Source organism: Branchiostoma floridae, chromosome 11, assembly GCF_000003815.2.
Source record: "Branchiostoma floridae strain S238N-H82 chromosome 11, Bfl_VNyyK, whole genome shotgun sequence".
NCBI lineage: Eukaryota > Metazoa > Chordata > Leptocardii > Amphioxiformes > Branchiostomatidae > Branchiostoma > Branchiostoma floridae.
In genome coordinates this window covers 16,562,447-16,585,557 of record NC_049989.1, presented here as the reverse complement: position 1 = coordinate 16,585,557, position 23,111 = coordinate 16,562,447, and the positions used below count along the sequence as shown (strand labels likewise).

General features: G+C 40.3%; 2 protein-coding genes across 2 annotated transcripts in view; one reads left to right on the top strand and one right to left on the bottom strand.

Moving 5' to 3' along the window:
• LOC118426714 (slit homolog 3 protein-like) overlaps positions 1-7,907 on the top strand; it is a 39,559-nt gene extending 31,652 nt beyond the window's left edge. The window contains exons 2-3 of the mRNA XM_035836256.1: positions 249-826; positions 5,700-7,907. Of these exons, the coding sequence (XP_035692149.1) occupies positions 5,736-6,812 (1,077 nt within the window). The 5' untranslated portion in view covers positions 249-826; positions 5,700-5,735 and the 3' untranslated portion in view covers positions 6,813-7,907. The remainder of the gene's footprint in view (positions 1-248; positions 827-5,699) is intronic.
• Positions 7,908-14,100: 6,193 nt separating this feature from the next.
• LOC118426707 lies at positions 14,101-23,111 on the bottom strand. The gene is made up of 8 exons (XM_035836240.1): positions 23,033-23,111; positions 20,901-21,014; positions 19,166-19,231; positions 17,513-19,060; positions 17,079-17,197; positions 16,741-16,890; positions 16,452-16,629; positions 14,101-16,072 (listed from the first exon to the last, which is right to left on the bottom strand). Exons 4-8 carry the CDS (start codon positions 18,414-18,416, stop codon positions 14,886-14,888), a joined length of 2,538 nt encoding a protein of 845 aa, XP_035692133.1. The 5' UTR covers positions 18,417-19,060; positions 19,166-19,231; positions 20,901-21,014; positions 23,033-23,111; the 3' UTR covers positions 14,101-14,885.

Sequence of the window (23,111 nt, the reverse complement as noted above, 5' to 3'; positions counted from 1 at the left end):
TATGCATATAATATATTAAATTCACCACCTCACACCCGACAGTTTTGACACGGGGGTCAGAAGGAAGTGCTTAATGACCTGGGTCACATGGAGTCACGGTCATTGCTGAACTGCTGCTGACAAACGCACCCCAATTCCTCAGATTCAATTATGTATTCTACTGATGGCGTGCGGCGTGCATAGAGCACACGAACGAGAATTATTGAATTATACCGTGAGCTCTGATCGAGTATTTGTGCACCCTGCAGGTAAAACAGCTCGGTTTGCAGCCAACTAACAACCATCCGGAACGGAACAGCTCTCCACCGCATAGATCTTCTGCCTCGTTGTATCTTTCATCGGAAAGGAGGAGAGAGATAGAGCCTGATAGGAGCAAGAGGACTCATAGGATCATCAACGGTTCTTCGATCCGTGTTTCGATGATGATGTCCCAGTTAGTATGCCAGTTGCTGAGGCGTCATTAAACGCATGCACGTTCAACGCGACAGTCATGAGTTTGGGTTGTCTACGAAACACGAGAGCAAACGGAAGTGAAGGCAGCAGACTGGAGAGAAGTTGCTTTGTAACGACTGTTATGCATGACTGTTATAAATGCAAGACAAGGGACTACACCAATACCGTATGCCCTGAAGTGGCCGGTCGGGACTGATATTTCAAGAAACAAGAGCAGAAAACAAAGCGTACAAATACCAAGGAGCCAAAGCTGGAACGTGTACATCATCGCCCTTAGTAGTGTGCTAATTCAGATGCCTGACAAGTGCGAAGACGTGCCAAGATTTGGGAGGACACCCCCGGTGACACGGACACTGACATGCAATGCAAACAGGTACCTAGTAGTGAATGGCTGTTCAACTAATTTTTTTATGATACCCAATGTAACAAATCTTAACCAGTTCAGGAAGGCTGCAGCTTCCTGCTCGTGTAGGTTTGCGTGTATGAAATTAAATTTAAAGGCAATCAGTAGAAAGTAAGAGTTCAGCTAAAGGCAGGCGATTGAGATGGTCGTTGAAGTTAATGCACGCGATTGAGAATGGGCGTTCAGCTAAATGAAAGCAGTAGAGAATGCAGTAGGGGATTAGTATTCAGCTAAAGACAAGCAATTAAGAACGGATGTTTAGCTAAAGGTGGGCAATTAAGAATTAGCGTTCAGCTAAAGGCAAACAAACAAGAATGGGCGTTCAGCTAAAGGCAAGCAATTGAGAATGGGTTTTAGATAAAGGAGAGTAATTAAGATTTAGCGTTCAGTTGAAGGCAAGTAAATAAGAATGTGCGTTCAACTAGAGGCATAGCCTTCAATTGAGAATGGGTGTTCAGCAAAATAGAAGCAGTAGAGAATAGGCGTTCAACTAAATACAGAAAGTGGGGAATTAGCGTTCAGCTAAAGGTAAGCAATTGAGAATTGGTATTCATCTAAAGGCGAATATTTAAGAATTGGCGTTCATCTAGAGGCAAAGCAAATAAGAATGGGCGTTCAGCTAAAGACCTAGCCGTTAATTTAGAATGGGTATTCAGCATTTATTACTTCCTTAAATTAATATCTATCGGAAAATAACACTCACGTGTGGAGTGAAATGCCCCTTTAAGGCAGGAAGTAGGGAATTGGCGTTCAGCAATTGAGAATGGGTGTTCAGCTAAAGGCAAGTAATTGAGAATGTTCGTTCAGCTAAAGGCAAGCAATTGAGAATGGGCGTTCACCTAAAGACAAGCAATTGAAAATGGGCGTTCAGCTAAAGGCAAGCAATTGAGACTGGGTATTCAGTTAAATGCATGTAGTAGAGAATGGGCGGTCAGCTAAAGGCAAGAATACTGAGAATGGACTTCAGCTAAAAGCATGCGCAATGAATTGAGAATCGGCACTCATCTAAAGGCAAGCAATTAAAAATGGGCATTTAGCTAAAGCCAAGCAATTGGGAATGAGTATTTTGCTAAAGGCAATCAATTGAGAATGTTCGTTCAGCTAAAGCCAAGCAATTGAAAATGGGCGTTCAGCTAAAGGCAAGCAATTGAGAATGAGCGTTCAGCTAAAGGCAAGCAATTGAGAATGAGCGTTCAGCTAAAGACAAGTAATTGAGAATCAACGTTCAACTAAAGTTACGATAACAAAATGACCATGTTGCCAAATGGAATTTCACATTGCGTAAAACGTTAAAGGAGTAGTCGCATTGAACTGGTAGTTTAAATAATGGATAGCAGAAGACGTTAAAAATTTACGAATTAAAACGTCAAGATATGGCCTCATCAGTTTTCCCTAGGGAAATGGCTACGTCCTCCACTTTGCCATTACATCTTATAAATAATCAACTAAATCATTGCTGGAGATGTGATTCGGTAATGCGATGTGGGACTATGTTTTACCTTTCGTGACGCCACCCCTGGCCTTGCTATCCCCTAGAGGCACAAGGACTGTATGAAAATCAACTTTGAACTGACGTGTACAAAAAAAGGGCAGTGTGTATATCTGCAGCGGTAATCAATCATGTGTTAGGTTTGTAGGCGGGAATTCCCAAGACCCAACCTCGGTTTTCGTTGGCCTTACAAACACGAACACTTACTAAACAGCGATTCACAGTGTCATCTTAAACATCTCTTAGGGTTATTCATTACGCTTGCACGAACACTGATATTAAGCATAAGTCAATAATGTGGGCAACATTGCGGTAAAAATTGAGGTAAGATTATGATGTAACCTATTCTATATTTATCTTACTCTGAAAAATTTGTGCTATGAAGTTGTGGCAAAATTGATGGAAATAAAATTAGAATAGATGTCATTTCCCTTTAGATTTTTATAAATAATTATTACATTTTTCTTCGTTTGAAAGCATGGAATTCTTTATCCCAATGTTTACTTTGTTTACAATTAGCCTTCCGGAATTGTCTTGCATCAAAATTATAATAATGATGATAGAAATAACAGTAATATAATTACATAATCATTGATATCTTGTATCGTTTCGATAGCAATATCAAATTCTTACTGAAACTGAGCGTTTTTAAAAATTGAGTTTTATTTTCAGTAGCATGAGATATTAGTCAAATATGCAGTTCCATACATGGTAAACAGAACTAATTCATCATTCAGATATTCATTAATGATGAGCAGAAATTCATCACTATCTAAATTGCACAATTGAGATAAGACACGTCATGTAACAAACAAGACGATTTATAAACTACAATCGCAATTTGATCGATGAATGACGTACGAGGGGTGATCAATAAGGTCTCGGCCTGACCCAGAAGTAACAAGCACAACTCAGATTTTGAGGCACAACTTCATAGTATGAAGTCTTTTATCAATATCCTCCAAATTACAAATCATTGGAATCATTACTTTCCCGGCATTCGTTTTTTCTAGAATAGAAGTTAAGTGGCGAGGAAAAGAAGGGTGAAGTATGCAGTGATCAGACAATTTGACCCGCACACCTCAGTCAATTGTCTTTTTTTCGTTATTCCTTACCTAACGTTACTGGGTGTCACCTGCAACGTAATGATCACAATAATTTGAATTTTGGTACACATTTATATAAGACTTTATACATGTGCGCGGGGTTATCAATAAATCCTCGGCTTTACCGAGAAATAATAAGCACAGCTCAGATTTCGAAGCATAGATGTCAAGTATAAAGTCTTATATAAATATGTACCAAAATTCAAATTATTGTGATCATTACTTTGCAGGCGACACCCAGTAATGTTAGGTAAGGGAGAAGGAAAAAACGTGGACAATTGACCTGACCTGAGGTGTGCGGGTAAAATTGTGCTGCTGGAAGTCAGACGCCCAATTCGTTTTGCTTGAAATAGGAAGAGAATCATTATCAAACATTTGGCAATGTCTTTTGTTAGTTTACGGCATGGGGAACTCGACCCACACATGTCTGATCACAATTCACACCACCTTTTTCTCGTCACTTCCCTTCTGATTTGCAAGAAACGGATGCCTCTAAAGTAATGACTGCAATGATTTGAAATTTGGCGGATATTGATAAAAGGCTCCATACTATGAAGTTGTGCCTCAAAATTTGAGTTGTGCTTATTATTTATGGCTTAGGCCGAGAACTTATTGGTCACCCCTCGTATGTCATGGAAGTTATGTGCGCGTGTGTGTGTGTGTGTGTGTGTGTGTGTGTGTGTGTGTGTGTGTGTGTGTGTGCGGTAAGTCCACAACAAGTAAATTTTATGGATGACATCAGCGCGCTCATTAATTTTGGCCTGATTTCAGAAGAAAATTTTTTTTCAGGGATGGTCAGATACGCCCAAATAGGCAAACATGTTGTGTTGTAGCCTAATAATCATACTTGTAGAAGTGACACTAGGGAGCGGAGGTAGCCATGACTGAAGTTGCAGAAGTGAAACTTGTTGGATAGTTGTAAAAGTGCCACCAATACGGAAACCATGAATGTAGTTGACAGCTTGGCACTACACTTTTACTACACTTCTTTAATACAGGAATTGATACCTTGTTAGTTTTGATGCCACGGTTTGCACTTCAAATATTGTTACTACGTCTAAGGTGTCTATTTTAAAAATCTTTTTTTTTGTTTTTTTGTTTTTTCTATTATTTATTCGTTCGGCTGTTTGCAGAGGCCAGGACTGCCCAACTATCCATTGGCTATTGCCAAGGGCTCAGCTTGTTGCATGTTAGTAATTTGTTACATATAAAATCGCTACGATAAATATTATCAATATAAAATCACTATCATTAACTTATATATATATATATATATATATATATATATGCAATATGTACACATAAAAAATCATAGTTTTTTACCAAACTTTTTTTCATTATTTTTGCCCTCTGCATTGGATGTCATCCAGAACATTTACTTTCTGTGGCCTTTTTATAACATCTTACGATTTTCTTCCTACAATGATGGCTGCATTACAAGCTACAAGAACGCATCCCATGAGGGCAAGAGAAAAGTACACATTAACTACGGACATGCTCGAACACACTAACATGGTGATGAATGAACATGTCTCAGAACATTTCCTCTAAAAGGCCTTGTCTCACATTGTGTGTGAACAAGATAACTCAAGAACGACTGCAGGAATTTTTGGAGTGCTATTACTAGTATGGCAAAACTGAAAATGGGCCCTCTATCGGCTTTCCTAGGTATTGGAGCGAAACTTCTGGTTTTGATACCTCGTTTATACGTGTGATCTTTGTTACCTCCATGAAAAATGGAGATATAGTTATGGGTGTGTCTGTGTGTTTGTCTGTCTGTCTGTGTTTCCGGATTTTTGTAGTCAGCATAACTCAAGAACCTCAGGATGGATTACAATTATATTTGGTACGTGGGTAGGTGTTGGAAAGACAAAGGTCAATGTCAGTTTTGGGCCCCCTGGTATGTGACCTTATTACTGCAGCACAAATTCTTTTTTCGTTCATTTTGACCTTGATGTGATATGGTCTTGGGTTTAAGTGGCAGATAGCTTGTGACGTAGAGAATACGTGGTGCATGTTTGGGTCCCCAAGCAGGTTGCTCTGGAACTGCAGGGGCGTTTTTGTCAAAATCTTGTAAGGGGCATAACTGAACAAGGGAACGATGAATTAACATGATACTAGTATTATATTTGGGTCGCCTAGCAGGTTGCTCTGTAACTGCAGGGGCGTTTTTGTCAAAATCTTGTAAGGACGATAACTGAGCAAGGGAACGATAGTTATCGTGATTTTTTTTTTCATTGGGTTTCAGGGAAGTTCCACCGGGCAGCTGTGAATATCCGGGAGGATGTACGGCTGTCTGACATTGGAATCACCAGAGGACATGATCATAATCTTGCAGCTCGTGCACATCTTTCTCCTCATGGTCGGGCCGACCCTCTGCTTGTGCCCGAACCAGTGCGCCTGCAACGCGGTCTCGGGGTTCGTCAACTGCCGGGAGAAAGGCTTCACCAACGTACCTGGCGGAATGGGCGCCGACGTGGATTACATCAACCTCGGAAACAACAACCTGACAAGAATAACCACTCAGTCCTTTGAGAGATTCCGTCGACTGCATTATCTCACGCTCGACCGCAACCACATCTCTGACATCGCAGAGTTGGCCTTCGAGAATATGCGAGAGTTGAGAGTTCTTAACCTGCAGTGGAACTCCTTGACATTCCTAAGAAAGGGAGTCTTCCGCGGTCTCATCAACCTCCAGGACCTAAGACTGTCTTACAATTCTCTCAGAAAGCTTGGTTTCTTAAACGAAGAGGACCTTTACTCCTTACAAACTCTATACCTAGACAGGAATAATATATCGACACTTAACAGTTTGACATTCGCCCATCTGCATAGCCTTAAGTTCGTACACCTTGAGTACAACAAATTAAGTGCTATGGAAGACGGGATATTTAGCGGAAGCTTGGACGTTGAACACGTGCTGCTTACTGGCAACAGGATCACCAAAATGTCGCCGTCTTCCTTCAAGGACTTAAGAACATTGAGGTCCTTAAACTTGGACGTGAACCAGCTGTCTTCCGTGAAGTTTGAAACGTTTCGTAACATCAAGAGCAGGTACACGAACCTTTACCTGGACTCTAACCCTTGGCACTGTGATTGCGACTTACAAAGGACGTTTAACAAGATACATTTGACGAAAAATTTGCATATTGTCCGATACGAGGAGCTTGCCTGTCACAAGCCGGGGGAGGTACGAAACGTGACACTGAAAGCTCTGGGGACGAATTTCTGCGTAGCCGAGACTGTGACCATTCTCGTGATCACAATAACGGTAGTTGTGGCAGTGGTGGCAGCAGTGGTAACCACGGAGCGTAACAGGAGACAGAGGATGCAGAACTCACCACACATTGCAAGTATATGATGAACAACGTTCAATGATGCTAGCGATTAACAACTATGGAAATCGTTCGATGCGTTCAGGTAGGCCACGGCGGGATGGAAGCAGATTCTACTCTTCTATTGCCGCGTCTTTGAAATCAGGGAAGTGGACTTGAATGACATCCCTCGGGAACAGTCTCTAAACGCAGCATACGTCTTTTTCCGATTAATAAAAGATAACTTTGACATTTGAAAAATGACGAGACTGCCTGTGAGATTCCCAGTGATATGTATTGACATGCTGTATTAAAAAGCCAGAAGGGAGATTACCAAACTCTTCTACCCTGGCTTGAAGAGACTGTTATCCTCTGTTCAAAATCTCAGATCACTTCAATGTTTGCCTTACATTAGAACGTAGCTTTTCTTACAATGTACTTGCATATACCTAAAATTATCAGGAAGTTTCTGGAGATTCGCATGCTCTGATAAACTAAACCTCTGACCGAAGATGGCAAGCGACATGCAATATGATACCATATGAAAGCAATAACTATATGTTATCAGTTTTATATATTTTACTAAATTAGTACCTTGAGACTTCTTTCAAAACGCATATAGAGGTATACACAGATTTGGTGGGTAACCTCCGTAACAGCGAAAAATAATAATATCTCAAATTGAATCTTGGAATCGTGCCAGTGTATAAGACGCGTAGTGTGAGAATGACGCGCCGCAACAGTGCAAACACTCGAGGACACTGAATGATTTCGGCATACAGATTCATCTTTCTTGACATTTTCTATCAAGACTTTGCGTGATATGATTTTCTTGGCGATGTGAAAGGTGCTCCCATAGGGACTTCTGTATTCACCAGAAGCGAATTCATCAAATCATCAAAAGTCACTACTTGAGCCACTACTTTTATAGATGTCAACGGCTAAAAGTGCCCACGGCAACTTTGACGTTGTATAGCTCCCAAACGGCTTGTGCTAGAACAACCAAACTTGGTGACTTTTCCTAGAATATTGTTAGCAACAATTTACAAAAAAAGTGGGGTAAGTTTATTATTTTTCGTATTGCCATGGCAACGGGTTTATGAAAGGTAAATTTTACAAAAATCACAAATTTTGGTTTAAACAAAGGGATTTTAAGATTTTCTTGCAAAATTAAATATCTTTTCATATATCTTTAGTATCTAACACATCTTAGTTAAACATTTATAATTAGATATTCATAAATTATGCTAATGAGAGCGGAGCCTGATCATTAACGATACGGAAAGCATTCGTAAAGCATAGGTTATTGAAAAAAACACAACCTTTACAGATGCTTTACGGTGTGTTTCAAAATTGGATTCTGTACGTTCTGCGAAGACGAATGACTGCGTAGAACGTATCTATAACATTTTGGAGTCAGTCTAATACCTTTACGAAAGCTGTCAACCTTGTCAGCCTAAGCTGCTGGAAATGGGAAAATAGACATAGACACATGAGAAAAAATGTCAATATCGACAGGAAAAGAAACATATCTCTTCAATTTGCGGTTGCTAAAAGACTTGGCAAGGATCGAATATGTCTTCCAGAGTCCATATTCCCATCAATACTTAGAAGCAATCGTGCCTGGAAGCATCCTAAGTTTCGATCAACATCGAAATTTATGTTTTGATAGTTGCATCTTGCAAGGACTTGGACCTTTCTCAAAAGTTGAAATCCGTATATACACCATCTTTCCTGCATTTTAAAACTGATTATACCTGTAACCTATTCGGCGAATGAATGTAGTATACAAACATGTATGATATACCATAAATGTAAAAAAAAACCACAAATGCAGGTGTATGTGCTAGAAGATTCATCTTGCAATACCTGAGTTTATTGTACCGTTTTTTTTTTCAAAAATCTCTAAAAAATTTTTTAATTGTAATAAATTCAAAGACTCAAATGCTACTCGTTCTACACATCTTCAGCTGTATTATGATAGATATCCATGCGATTCTATGAATCAGGTTATACACGTGACTTGTATGCAAATATTGACAATAGATCCGGATGATTTCACGAATTTCAAACTCTCGCGAAAAGACGCGTGATTTGACAAAATCTTGCGAGAAAAGCGTGAATTGACAACATCTCACGAGAAAAAGCGTGATTTGACAGGCGCTGGCGCCTCCCCGGTAACTGCCTTCACAACCACACACATTTGTGCCCTTTTAACCACGCATGCGTATAAAATTACCATAATCAAAATGCAGAGAAATATTATACAATCCTGAAAACAACAGGATTTTTTTATAATTTGAAATAAGATAAACAGCGATTCTAAAGCAATAAATCTGGACACAATGCACTGATAAGTATTATTATGTTATTATCTTAAAAATGGTGATGTCAGAATTTCAACGGCAAAATGGCGTCGTTTGGCAAACGAAATTGCATTAGCACTTTATGATTTCACAGTGTATTTTTCCATTAAGCCAAGCAAGTAAAATTTATATGGATGGCATCAACTCATTAATTTTCGCCTGATTTTAGCCAAAAAAAATCTTTGTCTTCTTCGGGGATGGTCAACATGATGAAAATACCCATTCCGGCAAATGGGCAAAGAGGTTGAGTGTGTTGTAGACTGATGGTTGATTTTTACTTGTAGAAGTGGCACTATGGGGAAGGCATATATTTGCCAACTTGAATTTATAAGAAATAACAAACTAGTGTCATTTCTGGATGGATGCCTTGTTTGTTGTTATGATATATTTGGTTATTTCAATTCTTGTTACAACGTTTATTGTGTCTATTTTGAAAATGTAGCCATCTTGCTTTCTTTACCTATGTTGATCTCATTAATTTTGCAGTCTGCAGAGGTCGTCATCCATAAAACTTTACTTGGTGTGGCCTTAGGGTGGTATCTCACTACACTCGGGGCACCATTGCGGTACTGCGGAGTTCGACGGATTACAAAACGCATTTAAGAGATAAAGAACGAATTTTCTTAAGTTTTGTGTATAAGGTATCTAAGTCATAATTTTACGTATTACGCAATATCTAAATTTGGAAAAGAATCGGCGAAAATAACACAGCAGTGCCGTAGTAAACGAATTCCGCAGTGCCGCACCGGTGCCCCAAGTGCAGTGAGATACCAACTTTACCGATGTCTTGGCTGATGTATCATATGTGTTGTAAGATGGGTCGTTCTCTAAATTAGAAAATCTACTGAAAACAGGCTTGTTAACTTGATTTATGAGGTGTACATTGATGTACAAAGTGTGGATGGAAAAAGCATGCATGGTAATCAAAAATATCTTAGCTACACAAGAAGTTTCTATCTGATTTTATACCAATTTGTGCGAGTTAGTTCGTGAGAAATAAATGTGAATTGTAGCTAAGGCTCTTTGACCCTTGACTGCAATATGTTTTTGTTCACTTTGCTTAGTGAGAGGCACGTACCTCAGCAGGTATATGGCTCGTTCTCATTTAAATGTCGAAAATGCTGTCGCCTGACTTTACGCCTTGATATGGAGCAAAATATAGACAACCACACTGGCTCCTTCATTTTTCCACAACCCCTGTAATGTCTTACAAAAGATGCACCACAACTTTCGTATTGGTTGATGGCTTAGAAGATTATTATAGCCACGGGTGGTATTTCACTTACCTTTCAATAAGGTGAGTCCTTCGAAGAAAACAGGGTAAAGTCTACTGTTGTAACAAACGTTACCGGTAACGTTTGTTACCTGCATGCCCTGTAATGCATTACCAATGGGACCGAAAATAATAAGTTGCAATTCTTTGGCTATGGTTAAAAGAGGAATTTTCCTAAACAACCAGGTAGTTTTCAGTGTAAATAAAGCCGATTTATTTTTCGATCAAAAAATGCCATTTTCAATTTCAATGAGAACGAGTGATACATCATTGCTGTTTCTGTAGCAGGGAGGGGTTGTTAACCGCTCCCCTTTGACGTGCTTGAGGCACCTCTTCGAACACATCATCATCATCATCATTTGTCATCCTCTGAGGTTCAGCAAATGAAGTTTGCCTTCCAGTAAAGTCTGTCTTTCATCGCTGTGAGAAGTTCCATGCCATCCAGACCAGTTTCTGACTCAATAAGTTTCTTAAAAGTTAGCATTGGGCGACCTACACGTTTCTTACAGAAAACAAGTGTCCAGAACAAGAGTTTTCCGGCTGGCTCTATACTATGAGCCACATAGCCGGCAAGGAGTACTCGGCATTGTTTAACATCAGAGGTAACATTTGGTAATGATTCATAAATCTGACTACTAGTATTTGTAATGTGTTTCCACCATGGTGTATCATACACTACCCTTAACATTCTTGTATAAGTGCCTTGGACGTGGTGCCCCCATTTTAGGTCCCTTCCGTGATAAGTGGCACTTCTAGGCCGTCAGGAGACCAGTTGCCATTCCCGTCCAATCCAATACAATACCAGTTACAATTTATTGTAATTTCTGTCAGAGAAGTAGAAGAGTTATCGTACCATCAGCTCCAGCCGGGATCCTATAATCGATATCAACTGCAGCAACCACCAGATGTCACATTGCTGGTACTGAGATGTTATTGGGTAAATATTAGGGCTGGGTATCGGTAAATTGTACCGGTACAAAACTGTTTTTCCTTATTGGACCGGTCCAAAAAAAACGGAACTGTAAAGGAGGTCTGGATGTTGGACCAATTAGAAAAGTAACATATTATTTTATCAGGCTTTCACACATTTTGGCGCTTGCAGGTGGAAGGAAATAGCAAGAGTGAAATAGAGTAGAGTTTATAGTTATTTCTGCCAAGTTTTACAGCAAATCTTACTGGTGCAGTTAGCGTTGTAGGATTTTAAAACGCCAGTGTAAGTCTAATACTCCACCAAACAGATTTCTTTGTAGTGAAATGGACCATTGGTATAAGTCATATTGCATCAGGTACAGGTTCAGGTCCGGACCTGGACCTGATCCTTTGGACCTGAACCGGACCTGGACCTGAATTTTCTGTACCGGTACCCACCCCTAGTAAGGGCTGCCGGTGCAAAACCGGTTTTTCTTATTGGACCGGTCCAGAAAAACCGGACCTGAAAAAATTCGGTGACCAGATGTTGGACCTATTGTAAAATGAACAGATTATATGATCAGGCATTCACACGTTTCGGGGCTTACCGCTCTATAAACAATAACAAGAGCGAAGTAGAGTATAGTCTATAGTCATTTCTGCCAAGTTTTACCGTCAAAACAGAGGCAGTTAGCCTTGTAGGATTTTCAAACGCCAGTGGGAGTCGAATACAAAACAGATGTCTTTGTTGTGAAATAGACCATTGTTTTGAGTATCCTCCATTCACAAGTTCTCAAATTTTGAATCAGGTCCATGTTCAGGTCCAAACCTGGACCTGATCCTCTGGACCTGAACCGGACCTGGACCTTAATTTTCTGTACCGGTACCCATCCCTAGCAGATATGCTTTGACGTTACAAGTATATCTCAGATCTCACCAAAAAATTCAAGGATGATGAGCTATCAGATAAATGACACGCATGTTCGTCTCAATAACGTAGTAAGAGAGCAAGACGAACTTCTTGCTGTCAAACGACATTTCGACAGCTGCTCCACAGACCCCGGGCCTTCTCCAGAGACCCGTACATAAGCCGGATAGGATCGATTTTGGCGGGAACCCAAATCCTTTAGGCGAATACACTGCACAGTTTCCTGATGTGATACATGGAAGAAACTTCTACAGGAATTAATCATGATAGCCATTTTCCACAAACACACTCGACATTTCTTTGAATCTAAATTCATTATTGTTATGGTTTGAGATCTCAGCTATATTATTTTTTGAAACTGAGTTCATTATTGTTATGATTTGAGATCTCAGTTATATTATCTTTTGAATCTAAGTTAATTACAGTTATGATTTGAGATCTCAGTTATATCATTTTTGAAACTAAGTTCATTATTGTTATGGTTTGAGATCTCAGTTATATTATTTTGGAATCTAAGCTCAATATTGCCATAGTTTGAGATCTCAGTTATATTATCTTTTGAATCTAAGTTAATTACAGTTATGATTTGAGATCTCAGTTATATCATTTTTGAAACTAAGTTCATTATTGTTATGGTTTGAGATCTCAGTTATGTTATTTTGGAATCTAAGCTAAATATTTCCATAGTTTGAGATCTCAGTTATATTATCTTTTGAATCTAAGTTCATTATTGTTATGGATTGAGATCTCAGTTATATTATTTCTTGAATCTAAGTTCACTATTGTTATGGTTATATCGAAATCATTTTCGTTATTCTTGCTGTCATTTTGTTGGATGGTTCCCCAACTTTCAGTGTTTTGTTTTCATTTGAAAACCCAATGTAAAAAATGGGGAAAAAAACACACTCGACAAAATCGTTGGTGTTTCGCGCAATGTCTTCAAGAACGTAAAAGTAAAGATAATATCTGGGGCACAAATGATTTCCATGCACTCACTGGTCAGTCTGTTAAATGGACAATTTCTAGTAGTTATAATTTACAATCTTTATTGCAAAATTCATGCCCGAAGGATAATTGCAAGTAATACTAGAAACTATGATAGTATAATAGTACAAATGTTTGTACTTTTTCCCTCTATATCGTTACTAATTTTTCATAGGCAATATTCTTGTGCTATTACTTCAATATACATATGGGCTTTTCACGTTTTTTTTCAATTTTTCATTTACACTGTGACAACAATCTATGTGCCTCTGAGCTTACAGACTTAAGGTGGTATCTCACTGCACTTGGGGCACCTTTGCGGCACTGCGGGGGTTCGTAGATGACTCGACGGATTTCAGAGATAAATAACAGACTTTCTTACGTTTTGTGTGTTTTGTTGTCTGCAAAGTCATAGTTTTACGTATAACGCAATATCTATAAGAGTGCCGCAGTGAACGAATCCCGCATTGCCACAACGGCGCCCCAAGTGCAGTGAGATAGCTCCCGTTAGTAGACTGTCGCCGAATCTGCAGCCAAAATCAATAGACTTCTGATAAATGTGTCTCCACGGAAGTCTTGTTTACGCCTCCTGTCCATGGGTCACAATTATTTGCAGGCTCCCTGTCGATATCTCATCAGTGTACAGAAAGGTTCTATAGATCGTGGCCTGTCTCCAGCAACTCACTTTGCTGATTTGGAAACGGTACCTATAGGGTCGTGGGTGAGTCAAATGATGAGCAGGAAGGTTTGTGGAGTGTTGCGTGGATGTCACGCCCCCTATCTATCGTTGTCGGCATAACAACTCAAAATAGCATGATCGAGATTGCAGACAATGCAATACATGGCAATGATTTTATAATTTTTCATTGTGCGATCAAGTTCTCCTTCTTAAGATATGAAAAAAAATAACATAAAACTTCTTGCTTTATATGAGGTCATTTATAACAACTGACAATTATTGGCTGCTGGTTACATAGTGAATTCCCTACCACAACAGTCGATGCGGTATACAGAAAGTATTACTAAAAAAGCAATAAACAATTATCATGTTTCATCCTTCAAGTAAAAATAGATTTGTCACAAAGTTCTAATAACGACCTTCTATAAAGACTGTTTAGAGTATTATTATTATTACAAGCTTTGCAATTTTATTAGAAGCTTTATAATCATCATTCTATAAATATAAGAATATAAAGACATCAATCAGCCCCTACAATTACGATAGGATCAACAGAATACTCACATAGCACCAATTGTAATCAACTCTAAAATCATACTTTTGTACTAGATTCTGCCAACTCTATATCATATACAGTATGATATGGAATCCAGCTAGAATGTAATATTTCCATTGCCAATGAAAATGGAATGGGATGTAAGTACAAGAGTCCGTAGGCCTATATGATTACAAGCTTCTTCTCTTCTAAATGACAAAACGTGGGATGTTATGTTATATCAATTGTTTTCCTCATTGTCATGTTTGCAAGAGTTCAGAATGTATGAATAGGTAGAAAGATGACATCGACATAACGGTCATCAATAGTGAAGATTTGTACCTAGGAATATTTATGGGTTCTGAACGCCTTGACATAAATTCAAAAGAAACCATCAACAGGCAGATGTAATATGTTGGTAGGTACAAAAGCAATGAGGTTAGAAGCTAGCCTTCCAGACCAAAGGTTTCGAGGAAACTGGTGTGTGAAACAGCCCAGTACTTTGAGGCCAAAAGCCTCTCCTTTAACCTTTGTGCGGCCTGAAACTCTCTGTGTCCATCCGTCAGGATCTTGATTATGCGCTTGGCCAGGGTTTTGGCGGCCTCATCGTCATCATCTTCGATCTCTACGATCGTGCGGTCAAACTCGGGGTCTTGTTTCGTCAGAAACTTTGCAAGACCAGACTTGTGGGAAACCAGGACGGGCACTCCTGCAGCGATGGCCTCCAGACCAACCAGTCCGAATGGCTCTGCACGTGACGGCATCAGCACGACGTTTGCCTTTTCCATGTCCTTGCGCAGCTCCTCCTGTGTGCCGTACTTCAGGGGGGTGAAATGGATGTTACCCGCGTTGGCCTGGATGATGTCCCTGCTCTCCTGGAAATCATCAGCACAGATGCCGCGGGCTCGCCATTTAGTGTTGGGTAGTGCTACGATCACCTTGCCCACGGACTTTGCAGCCAGGTCGTAGCCTTTCAGCCTCTCCACACCCTTGACCCTGCCGATGGACAACACTACTTTAACGCCGGCATCGACGTATTTGACCTTTGCTGTGCTGAAGATGTCGGATGGCTTAGGCAGGAACTCAAAGTGAGGTTCGAAATCTCTCGTCTCATGCTTGTAGTAGTCGTGCAAGTATGGGCCTACCGAGATAATCACGTCAGCATGTTCTAGGTCTTCAAGAATGTTTTTCTGCTCGTCGCCGATGCTCAACACCCTCTCATCACTCTTGTACTGGTTGGTGTCTTCTGGCATCACGTGAGTGACTTGGACGAGTTTGGCGTCAGGAAATCGTTGCTCCTTGATCTGCCTTGCTGCATGGCTTGTGATGGGCACGTGGCCAACAATGAAGTCTACTGGAGGGAGGTCTGGGTAACGAGCCTTATGGTCAAAGGTCAGCCAATCAAGGCAGGGCTCTCTCTTGTCTCGCTCGGATGTTGTTGGAAAGATCAGCTTAACCCCATTAGTAGCTGCATCCTTCTCATCGTCTTCTGTGGCACTCAGGACTGTAGAATAGACCTCTGCACCATTGGAAGCCAGTAGGACCGCCATCTGGCAGTGGACAGTGGATATGCCCCCCTTTGCAGTTCCATACTCATCGTTGAGCAGCAACACCACAGGCTTGGCTCCAGGTCCTGGCAAGTTGAATAAAGGAGGATAGAAATGTTGACCGTATTTTTTTAAATGTTTTGTATTGGTATGGACGCCGAAACCTTTATGAAACCTTAACCACCATTTATATCTTAAGACTTCTTAGATACAAGCTGCAGAGAGCTGTGTAAATTTAGTTAGAACTTCGACTTATTATCTGTAACACTTCAAACGCATCACATGTTAATATTGACAGTAGCTAAGCTCTCTAACTAGGTTAGTTGGAAGCTGTTTGCAAATTTTTGTTATTCCCCTTCTCTATCAATCGATATTTCATTTATTTTGATAGCATTACCTATGTACTGAAGTAAAGCAGAAAGCAAGGTGCCTTTGCGAGGTAGCATTCATATCCAACAAACTCACCTCGACTTCTTGGCGTCTTTCCTTGTAGTTCTTCCACCAGGGCTCTCAAAGTGCGGTTTTCCTCTAGTAGCTGTGTCAGCTGCTCCTCCTGATGCCGGCCAAAAGAAGACTCTCCGGCTGCTGATCGCTTGGCTACCGGTCCAACTGTTGTATCTGTCGGTCGCTTACCTGGTTGAACCTTTAAAAACAAATTCCACCGTTAGGTGAAACGTATCAGCTATAGTTGAAAAATACAGACTTTTATATCAAACTTACTTTTTAGACCTTGAAAACAACTTTTTGCGTATACCTTGATCCTGCCAACGTCCTCTGTTAGCGTGTCCATGCCAAAGTCACTCAGCTCCTGCCGAAGCTTGTCCATGGACGCTTCTGGGTCTTTCTCCATCCACTTCAACAGCATGTTATAGGCCTGGTAACTCGGGGTTTGGTTGTTTGAACCCTTAAAGTGGAAGGGTTAACATTGCATGCTGTGACACACGTATGTAGTCATAAAACGTAATAGGCTAAGCAAAAACAATTCAAAATTCTTACAGGCGCAAATGACTGTTCTGAGAGTTTGCGTATACCACATTACTGCTTTATGCAAAACGTTTCCAAATGTTAATACAAGTGACTAAAAATATTTACTTGGATAATGGACGTCATCTCATCTGCTGCAAGTCCAAGTGCAACACCCAGATCTTCCACCTCGCGTGTTTCAGTCACGTTTTGCGAGAAACGATGGAAGCATTTCCTTAGTTCTTTCTCTGAAACATCAATATGACTGATTAATACATTTTTAGCCTGCATTGAAAATTTCATTTGAAATAAATTTGCATTACCTTATCTACACCACACCCACATCTGCGACTTGTAAACATGTTTATCACTCACAGTTTCATACCGAATCATGTCTATATTGAGTCATCTCTATAATGAGCCAGATCATAACTACTGGTGCTACATAATCGAAAAGCTACAAATGCTGTTGGGGCACATACATGGTATCTTATACAATTTGTACGTCTTTCTAATTGATTTATCCTTTATTAAATTTTTCTCCAGAAAATCTTATAACATACCATCCTCTTTTTCCTTCAACTGTCTTCTCATGAAGTCCATGACGTCGGTGACGTCGGCAGTACCTTTCTTACATACATCAGGAGGAGGGTATGTCAGGGGGTTTCCAGAGATGCCCACACCCTTTAGTTTGGCCAATCGGCAAAGAGTCAGGGGAAGGCGGGAAATTCTGTTATGTGACAATTCTAGCTTCTCGATATTGCGCAGGTTCATAATTGAGTCAGGAACAGATGTGAATTTGTTTGCGGAGATGTTTAAGTACGTCAGCTGCACCAGTTCCCTAACACTATCCGGTAATGACGCCAAGCCACTATTCTGCAGATCCAAGACTTGTAGGTTCTTCAGTCTGCCGATATCTTCAGGTACAGGTGACTGTTTGCCCTCCCCAGCCCAGGCCCCCATGTATAGCCTCTGTAGACCCTCCAGCTGCAGCACCTGTCTGGGGAACTCTTTCAACTGACATCTGCCGATGTGCATGTTTCTCAATCCTGTAAGCTGGGATATTTTGTCAGGGAGACACTTGAGGGGGTTGCTTGCCACAGAAAAGGTTTTCAGCTGTAGTAGTGAACAAATTTCTTCTGGTATCTCTTTGAACCTATTGTTGTGCATGTGGAGTTCGTATATGTCTAATGTTGAGAATCCACTAGGCAGTGTGTCAATGCTGTTCTTTGACAGGTCAACGTGCTTTAGGTTAGGTAGCGTCGTGATTGCTTGCGGCAGTTCTGTCAGCAGGTTGTTGTTAAGTTTAAGAACCTGGAGCTTCTGTAGTTGACCTATCTCCTCGGGTATGCTCGTCAGCCTGTTGGTAGACAGGACAAGGCATTCGATATCCCTGTTTTTAAACACCTCGGCTGGGACGGAGGTCAGGTCTTTGGCGATGAGGTGTATAGCGAGCAAGCCATCCATCACATTTGGCTGGAGAGCTAAAAAAAGTTTAAAATATATCGCTTTGAAGCATTATTACAGACTTCTATGCAATAAAGTGTTAAAGAGGTAACATGAATAGATACTACAGCTTACATAAACAACTCAAAGAAAGGTGTTCACTTACTTGCACAACACAGAATACACTGAATGCAAAATGCATTCCTGTTTACATAGCTTATGCAGGGACATGATTCACCATACAATGACAAAAGATAAACTTTACTGATGTCCTGATATACATGAATAATATATATATATGTATTGTACACAAATATATATATATTTCACATTTCTTAGGCCGTGGGCCCTATGCTACAATATCTACAGACCGTGCTTTCAATATATACATAAAGTCTCTCTCTCTCTATATATATATATGTACAATGCAAATTATCTCATGCCATTTCACGTTTAGTAACTATTATTTGTTAAACAATGTGTGAGTCACAGAAATTATGAGAAATGCAGAGTTCCGATGATAACAGAATAACAGACAGGCCGACATTGAAACAGAAATTACAAAACAAGATCTGTGCCATATTTCATAAAAACACGTGTTCACTGAAAAGATACGTCTCACCAAACGTTGTGCTGTTTCAACCTTCGTCTGTCCGGATCTTACCCTGCAGAACACAGCGTTAATATCATTTTAAAAAAGTGTAAAATTTCACGTGATGTTTTAAGCAGAAAGTATATGAAAAGATTTACTTTGTTTGGCCATGGCTTACTTTGGAAGACTGGAACAGCTTCTGCGCTTTCTTAATTGCTGCAATCTCTTCTGCTGTCTTCTCATTCTGTAGGTAACGTCATCACATAGTTATCAAAGTTTGTCTTTTTGATTAAAAGAGACGTCTTCATTAGGCCACAGCAAGTAAATTTTATGGATGACATCCGCGCGCTCATTAATTTTCGCTGATTTCAGAAAAAAAACAAGATTTTTTCTTCTTCTTTGGAGATGGTCAACATGACGAAAAATTACCAAAATGAGCAAATATGTTGTGCTGTAGCCTTATAATTACTTGTAAAAGTGACACTTGTGAGATACCTGCAGTTGTAGAAATGAAACTTGTTGGATAGTTATAAAAGTGGCACCAATTTGGAAGCCATAAGTGTAGTTAGCAGCTTTGTTCGTGATACCAGTCTACCACACTAGGGTCACTTTCACTACTCCAGTACATGTCTTGAATACAGGGATGAATGTCTTGTTGGCTGTGATACCATGGTCATATTTTGCCCCTTAAATTCTTGTTACAACGTTTATAGGGCCTATAACCATCTTGTTTTTTTGTACCCATCTTGTTTTTTTTCGCCCTATCGCACTATTTTTGCAGTCTGTAGAGGATGTCATCCATAAAATTTACTTGCTATGGCCTTGAGATGATGTTTGGTTTTATCTATGTTACGTACAAGTTAAGATCTTATCACCCAGCATGGCGGCATACATCAGCTCCTGTGGAACTGGGAAACATAAAACTCTTTGTATGTTCCGGTTTCTTAAATCTTATTCCATACATTTAAGATGTATGGGCCAAGTCTTGGTTATGGTCACCAAGTCTTACTTGAACAGAAATGTGTACATTCAGGAAGAAAAGCTGCCCGATTCTGCACAAACAACTATAACAAGGATTCTAGTGTTACCAAAATGAAAACAGATTTGCAGTGGATGTCACTTGAAGACAGAAGGAAAATGTCCAGACTTTCCATGACGTACAAAATGACCAATAAACTGGTGGACGTACCAACTGATAATTATCTAATACCAGCTCAAAAAAGAACAAGAAACAGTCATGCCTTCAAATACCAGAGTTACCAACCTAGGATTGATGTGTTCAAAAATTCGTATTTTCCCAGAACTATCGTATTGTGGAATTTGTTATCACCAAGCACAGTAGGGGCCTCTTCTCTGGATAGTTTTAAAGAACGCTTGCAGATAGATGTGCAAGAGTTAGGGGTAACGAGTCGTTCGGTGTAATATAACCAGCTGCTGCCGCGCCGCGTGCCTGCGAAGCTGGTGTGTTACGAACGGCGGTTATACCGGCTATATAGATACAGATACAGAAGTTTGGTCCGCGACTTTGTAACGTAACCATTTTCACGGATCCCATTGAATGAAGGGAGACGCGGGACACTTTGGGTAGACTGTCCAGAGCGTGCCAAAATGGAGATGTTTGCAGTATCTTCAACACGTCATACCATTTACGATTCTTTAAATGAGTGTTATAATGTTACAACAATATTGTTTTCGTCATATATTGAACGTCAATCAACATATGATTTAGAATGATGTGATGTCAGGAAAGGCAGAGGTAGCTTTTCAGCGAAAGCATATTTATTATTGAACAATAGGCATGATCATAATCCTACCCGGCGTCCGTTGCTTCAAGGTGCACTTATGTGCTGGGTGCATTCTTCGTTGTATTCGTGTATTTAAAGTGCCAACTTTAAAAGAAAGATTTCACCAACCTTTTCTTTCTCTTCCATGTGTTTTCTGCTGTAGCCAGACACACCGGTGCCTCCCAGTGGTGCCGCAAATCCGTTAGGCCAAGTTTAGGAGGCTGTGAAGTAGTTTTTCGTTCTCTATGAAAATTTAAAGGAAAGGCGTTTATCCTGTTGTTTTCCATCCACATTAGTAGAGGTGCATGTGGCTTTAGTTTGGCTCACGTTTAAGTCACTATGTATGAGGTTCAGCCAAACAAAGTAATGCCATTGGTTTCATAACAGGCTCCAAATTTTATGAAGTTAAAAATTTGGCAGAAGAAATGAAGAGATACATCCTCTTGAGATTGAAATATCCCAAATTGTTGGTTCTTTATTTAGCAACGTCTGTGCCACATTTCCACTCATTCGATAACAAGATACGATTTGGCTCTTTTTTAGTGATTATTTCATTACATACTATTACATGTGAAATCACCTCAATGTTACAGACACTGCTTCATTTCGCTTCCCGAAAGTGTGTTAGTAAATTGTAATATTCATAGAGTATTATAATTCGTGCAGTATGAATTGGCAGTTAAGTCACTACACAGACCCCCTCCCCGCCACAATTATACACCGCTAAACACACTTTAACATTAGACACGTAGTACCCCGTCCGCCAGTTTAGTTATAAGGTCAGAAGGTCATGGGTGCTTTGTTGGGTACAGTAACAAGGTAAAAATCACTGTATCCCGTATTAGCTCTTTTGGTTGGAATTCACATTAAAGGAACAAAATAAAAGACTAACGGGCATCCCTAAAGCTATACATGTGTCACCTAGCACAGGTATCGCTCCTGAATAAACGGAAACTTTTAAATATGTAACCGTTAGTGCCTTATCCGCCATTTTGGTACAATGTCAGACAGTCACAGGTGCTTTCAAGGTGCAGGTACCATGACAGGGTAAACAACACTACTGGCTCTTTTCTTTCGTGTTCACAGTGGAAATTAAAGAACAACATAAAATGATACGGGCCATCCTTAAAGCTGTACAGGTGTATCTAAGGTGGATATCGTCTCTGTTCTTTAGTAAGTTTACTAATTAGCAGTGGAGTAACAAGGTAACCATGTATACACACGCAGGAGGGAGTTGGCAGCAAACAAATTTAAGCTCCGAGATTCAGTTAGCTCAAATACAATTATATAAGTTAGAGTCAAGCTGGCCAACATCTAACGGTTGTACATGTACTGAATAAAAACACCTCTAGTGAGTTTTGGATGGTAGGGAGGGAGGTGATTATGTAATACTGCATGAATCAAAGAAGCTTTGCTTTCATAAGTTTCAATGTCATTAAATCTTTTCTTGTCATCAATAGAAAAACTTAATGATTGATATCGCAACACAACTCATCCATCCCGGGTGTAACATGAGAGTCCAAGTTTACAACATTGTCTGAAGTTTGTACAGACTCTGTAGAACACCTGTGGCGTGTTTCGCACGCGCGCAGCAAAATATCGTCCCTCGGATAGGACGTTAAATGGAGGTCCTGTGTCTGGGGAGAGCCATACCCCGGGCACGTTAAAGAACCCGCCACATGTGCGATGGTGCTGTGTGAGCGGTTCAAAACCTACAGTACCTTGGCCGCACCTGGGGCAATTACTGTCGTATTGAGGTCACGTGAGTGGCGCCGAATGGCAGCTCGCTCCAGACACTTGCGACAGTCGTATTGAGGTCACCTGAGTGGCGCCGAATGGCAGCTCGCTCCAGACACTTGCGACAGTCGTATTGAGGTCACCTGAGTGGCGCCGAATGGCAGCTCGCTCCAGACCCTTGCGATCTAGCCCCGCCTATTGTAAGCTCCTCGCAATTCAGCCCCTGGCTGCAAAGAGTGAGTAGTCGGCCCACCCAATAACAATAACAATAACAACAATATTTCACTTAGCTTCAAATTTCTTTGATCAAACTCATCAAACTGATGTCGAGCACAAGGTTACCCCCTTACAGGATTCTTAGGAGAGAATTATTGCCCAATGCTGACATTAAGATGCGTTGGGTACGACACTTTAATATTAAACTTTAAGGAACGTTAGGTTGGAAGTTTAGACTCGAGCTAAGAAGGAACCGTATACGAATCCCATGACCTATATACCTGCCGCACAAAACTTACCTGACTTACCTTGAGGTGTTCTTTTGTGAATTTTGCGAAGTTCTGTTGTCCGGAGAAACCGGCATTGCAAGAAAAAAAGTTCCTCTTT

What these genes read in the sequence shown, in the direction of transcription:
- LOC118426707 (XM_035836240.1), bottom strand. Translation starts at nt 18,416, where the DNA reads ATGGATGGCTTGCTCGCTATACACCTCATCGCCAAAGACCTGACCTCC. An exon ending in GTTGAAGGAAAAAGAGGATG is followed by an intron (nt 17,198 to 17,512) that starts GTATGTTATAAG and finishes TTGATGTTTCAG; the next exon opens with AGAAAGAACTAAGGAAATGC. An exon ending in AAAGACGCCAAGAAGTCGAG is followed by an intron (nt 16,073 to 16,451) that starts GTGAGTTTGTTG and finishes TCAACTTGCCAG; the next exon opens with GACCTGGAGCCAAGCCTGTG.